Source organism: Symsagittifera roscoffensis, chromosome 4, assembly GCF_963678635.1.
Source record: "Symsagittifera roscoffensis chromosome 4, txSymRosc1.1, whole genome shotgun sequence".
NCBI classification, from domain to species: Eukaryota; Metazoa; Xenacoelomorpha; order Acoela; family Convolutidae; genus Symsagittifera; species Symsagittifera roscoffensis.
Genome location: NC_087065.1, coordinates 13,160,603 through 13,165,609, shown reverse-complemented (window position 1 = coordinate 13,165,609; position 5,007 = coordinate 13,160,603). Strand labels below are relative to the sequence as shown.

At 33.9% G+C, this 5,007-nt stretch overlaps 1 protein-coding gene across 1 annotated transcript; it reads right to left on the bottom strand.

Moving 5' to 3' along the window:
* Window positions 1–2,697: 2,697 nt before the first annotated feature.
* LOC134844748 (sex muscle abnormal protein 5-like) lies at window positions 2,698–3,171 on the bottom strand. The gene has a single exon (XM_063861562.1). The coding sequence runs from the start codon at window positions 3,169–3,171 to the stop codon at window positions 2,698–2,700; it is 474 nt and encodes a 157-aa protein (XP_063717632.1).
* Between the last annotated feature and the right edge of the window lie 1,836 nt (window positions 3,172–5,007).

The window sequence follows — 5,007 nt, the reverse complement described above, 5'->3', positions numbered from 1 at the left end:
TTTTGATAGCCTTATTAGCTGAAAAAAAATTCAGCATTCTATAGTGCTTTGAGAAAAATTGAAGCCAAGAAATATGAAAGAATTCACTTCAAACAACGAGCTCGTAGTTTGATCGAAAGTTAGGTTCGAACGAAAAATGTAACTTAATTGGTCAAAATCGTGAAAAGAAAACCACCGAATAAATCGAACTTCAACAGTTAATTGTATTTGCTGCTGGACAGTCTTGGGCTATACACGAATGCACAAAGTTGAACGCTGTGAGAACTCTCACTGTCATACAAAACTGTGCTTAACAAACTGTAGAACAGTTGATTTTCCAGTAACTTGAAAAGTGTCACGAAAAACAGACTTATTTTTTTCGATTTCAGATTTTACTGATGAAGAAGATAAAAACCCCATAAGCAATCCCACTGGGATTATTCCCAATACTCTCTCAACGCCGGAAAAAATTATAACTCAACAAAATTGAAAACGTTTCCCTTCATTTGACAGGAACTAAAAGATACCCCGATTCATGGCCTTATTAAACGATAGCAATCTAGTTCTCTTACCATCATTAAAACAGTGTCATTTTTGTGATTTAGAATCGCAAAAATGACACTGCCCGATTAAGGAATTATTTATCAGGTTTATACTGATGGTGTACTCGTGAATGTCTGATTTTTTATCTCTAATTGTTTTGTTGGAATTGATCTTGCAAAACACTGGCGCAAGTTTCGATCTAAAACTTGCCTCATTTTTAACCCAAACTAATTGATTGAAGTATCAATTTGAGATCCTTTTTCACCAAGTTAAAACACATCAAGTTTTTTTTAAACTAGTTTTACAAATATAAGACCTACAATTAGTTTAGACAAATGTTTGAAAAAGATTTTTTAAATTAAGCTTTTTTTCGAAAAAAAAATTAGATACTTTGGTTGTCATTGTTTTTAAAAAAAGAAGATTTTAAGAGTTTTGACCTTCTTGCTGTTAAATTGAGTGAAGAGAAAACCCATTTGGTTATGTTGCACAACTTTTATCTAAGTGCTGAGTCTCAAATAATTAAAGTTCTAAAAAAAAACAATTTTATATAAAAACATTGTTTTTTTAATTCGCAATAAAAGTACTTGGTGGTAATTCAAAAAACATCTTGTTATTCATTTTTGATACAGTAGAGAAAATTGATTTTTTTTTTCGGGATACTTAAACAATACTTAGTTTTTGGGAAGAGATATACTACTTGATTTAGATATAGAAAGAGATAACTTCTTCAATTTCGAAGAAAAGGAAAAGTGTAAAATTTATAATTGGAATTATTTTTGGGTAGTTTAAATCAGCACGGTACTTTTGCAATCAAAACAACGTTCAAATTTTTTACGATACATAGTTTTCGGGCCGAGTTATCCTAAATGAATTTTAAAAGTTTTATTGTATTTAGCTTCAATTATTCAACACACAACTACCATCAACATACAGAAATTCAAACTTTAGGGCGGTTTCAAAAATTCTGACCGAAGCTTTTTTACCTCCTCCAAAATCAGCACGATATCTAAATTTTTCGTGTTCAATTTTTGCGATTTTATTTGCATAGAGCTGTTAAAATTTCGGTTAGCTAATAAAAATAAATAATTGTGGTTTCTGCAATTCGCGGAGGATCTATGAAAGGCTATCCAGCCTGTCTGAGCATAGTCAGTTTCTCTTATTTCCCCACATTCCAGACTGAGTAATTGGTGTCAGGCTGTGGTAGACGTGAAGCTAGAGGTCAAGTGAGAGCTCGTCCTCACACACTATCATTTCCATGGCAGGTGATCGAGTACACGATCTGACGATCTCAAATTAAACGCCTTACCACTATGCTAAGAGCTAAAGTACCTACAGGAAACGTTGTGTAGAGACATGGTCTCATAGTTCATGTAGAGAAAGTAGTTAGATTGCTTGGAGTTTGCTCTTTTTCCTCGTGGAATAATAAATTATTTCCAAGCTTACAACTAGGTTTTTTTGGCTTGTGACTTCAAAGAGAACTAAGAAAACTCTGGGCATTTTTCTTTATAGCCCCCCCCCCCCCTCCCACGTTCAGATCAGCTGATCTATGATTTCCTCGGCTACTACCCCCAGAAAAAGTTAGAAAATATCTAGATTAGTTTTTATCTTTTACAAGTTTTCTCTCGGATTGAATCATTTTGCGTAAAAAAGTAACATTCAACAAAATATTATACTGATATGACTAATCAAGGACGTACTGAGCCGGAGATTTTTTAGTAAACTTTCCAATGTGCATAAGAAAAACCACGAAAATTTTTTATGGCTTAAACTATTTATGGCGTAAAAAGAATTAATAAAAAAGTTCATTTTATTCTCAAAACTTAGATAACTTCCAAGTGCTTGAGTAAAACAAACAGCTTCTAAAGTGCATTTTTTTGTAATTACTGGCGTAAACTGTTGATGGTAACAGTGGAAGAAAATTTTGCGAAAAATTAATATAAATTTTGGTTTCGTATTATTGCTACAAATTTTTGTTTCGTATTATTGCTACAAATTTTGGTTAACAGTTTTAGTTGGTAGTTCGTTTGATCTTTTTTGGACGTTTTTACAGGATTGCTACTTAATAAATTATTCACTGAAAACTGCTCTGTATAGATGATAATACGTGAGTGGTAAGTTTAAAAATATGACGAGAAAGACAAGTCTGTTGTCTGTGTCTGTGTTAAAACAAGAATTTTATCTGTGCTGCCAGTAGTCTTCAGTTGATAAAAAGACATCTTCATCCTTGCTCACACTCAAGTTTTGATGATACCGCAATAACATATTGATGGATGCATACTTGATTAGTGTCAAGAAGTACTTGCCGTACTGATCTCGATATATCTCGAAACTCTTCACCTCCGAATGACACTTCACATCGAGATAGAAATGTTGAGGCGCTGCAGATGTTTGACGAACAAGAAAGGATCCCAGAGGCTTACTCTTAAGCAACTCCTGGGAGTGTTCTCTTGAAATGTGCCCCTTGAACCATCCGCAGTAGTGAGGCACAACGTAGTCTTTGGGTACCCAGCCTTCTTTTGTCCCCTGCTGTTGTATTTTGTACCTGTTGGGGTCGGCATCAAACGAGAGAATATTCACTGTTTCTCCGTCCGAAAGAGAAAGCTCTGACTCATTCTGTGCTGAGTAGTCGCGAACAACTGTTGCTTCCATTGGTCTCAAAATACAAAAAGCAATCAAAGTTTGCTTCACAGACGCTGATTTTATTTCAATAATTTGAAGTCAACAATACACTGCGACTATGAAATGCAAAATTAAAAGAATTCTTTTCATTCGACCTTAATCCTCGCTTATCATCATTTGCATGATTTGATAACTACATTTCAGTGAGGTAAAGCTTGTGTTTTGACCTTGAAATTCGATTTCGTGATCTGGTTGTGAACTATTCGTTAGAGATATTGGCTGTACTTACCTAGAGAAGTACAATATTGGTATGCATTATCTGCTCATGACAAAGCAGAATTAAAATTCAATTTGGTAGAGTTCATTTCTATCTCATTTGGGTACTGAGAGATTATTGGTGAACCATTGAACACTTGTTTTTAGGGGAAAAATGAAAATATTTTCAAAAAAACGGACGAAAAACAAACACCAGTGTGAAATAAATTTTTACTTTTTACCGAGCGGCCACTAAGCCAACAACAAGTGAGCAGACGCCAATTGAGCCCGAAACAAAAAAATGCCATAGAAATTCTCATAAAACTTTAGAGTCTTGCAACACAAATTACCTGAACTTTTCGAAACACAACGTTTGATCATCTTTTAAAGAATATGTTTTGATCATGTTTTGCAGTTTAAGCGACACTAAATAAATTGGCTCAACTGATAAAACATAAGCCGGAACCATTAGGCCGCACAAAGTTTTAAAGCGAAAAAAAGGAAAACCAAGGAAAATATACAACGTCCAGACTAATAATTTTACAATTAACAGGAGTAAATCAAAAACACTGCATCATCGATGAAATTTGCTGACAGCGCAAAAACACCCCAATGTGGCAACTAAGTTGACAAAACACAAGCAGACAACAAAAATGTCACAACAGAAAGTCCGACAGGTACTCGATCCCCAGACTTTAGGGTAAAAAGGCAACCGTTTCACTTCTAGGTCGAGTGAGAAGGAGCCTTGAATTTGTTTAGATTCACTAATAAAGCAACTTCACTTTCTTACATACTTTGTATGAAAAATTGTTCTCAGGAAAAAGCCTACTTCGCGATTACAAGTCCAAGTTCGCGATTACAAGACAAGAACAGACAAGATCTCGAAGTGTAATAAAATAGACATTTACTTTTGAAATACAGAAAAGTTCAAAACAAGTTGAGCCAAAAAAACAACATTTTAGTCCAATTAGCGTAACGATAAGAAATATTGAAATGAAAGTCTTGTGTAATTCTTGCTAATTTGCCTTCTCAAAAAACATCGATACGAAAACTATAACTATGTTCAGAAAGATTTCAGTAAATGATTTAACGGAACTCTTTTTGAACTTAGTTACAGTTTTCAAATTAGTGTTTTTTGAGAATGAAAGTCTTAAATTGACTACATAAAATCTTTTATACGGTTTTTTCCGGACTGTATAAAAAATGTTTTGAAGATAATTTACCAGGAACATAATTTACGAGGAAAAAATAGAATCTCGGAAAATTTGCATTTCATAAACACCAAGGAATGCTCAATTTTTAAGCAGACTCTGCTTTCAAAACAATATATTTGCCACGTTTCTCGGATCACCTCATCTCGTTTTGGCAAGGTTGTGTTCTATTGTTTTTGAATGAGTCAACTAAAACAAGAAGACCAAGACTGTTTCCATGAGGCAATAGTTTTCACTTCTTATTCCTAAAATAACTGCGTCACTTAATCTTCACGTTTTCAGTCACCTTTGTTTTTCTCTTACAGGAGACGTGCTTGTCTCCGACTTGTCTGTGGTTATGATTGTTTTTAAGATTTTTAAAATCAGAAGAAGAAAAATTTCAGAATTTGAGCACAATATA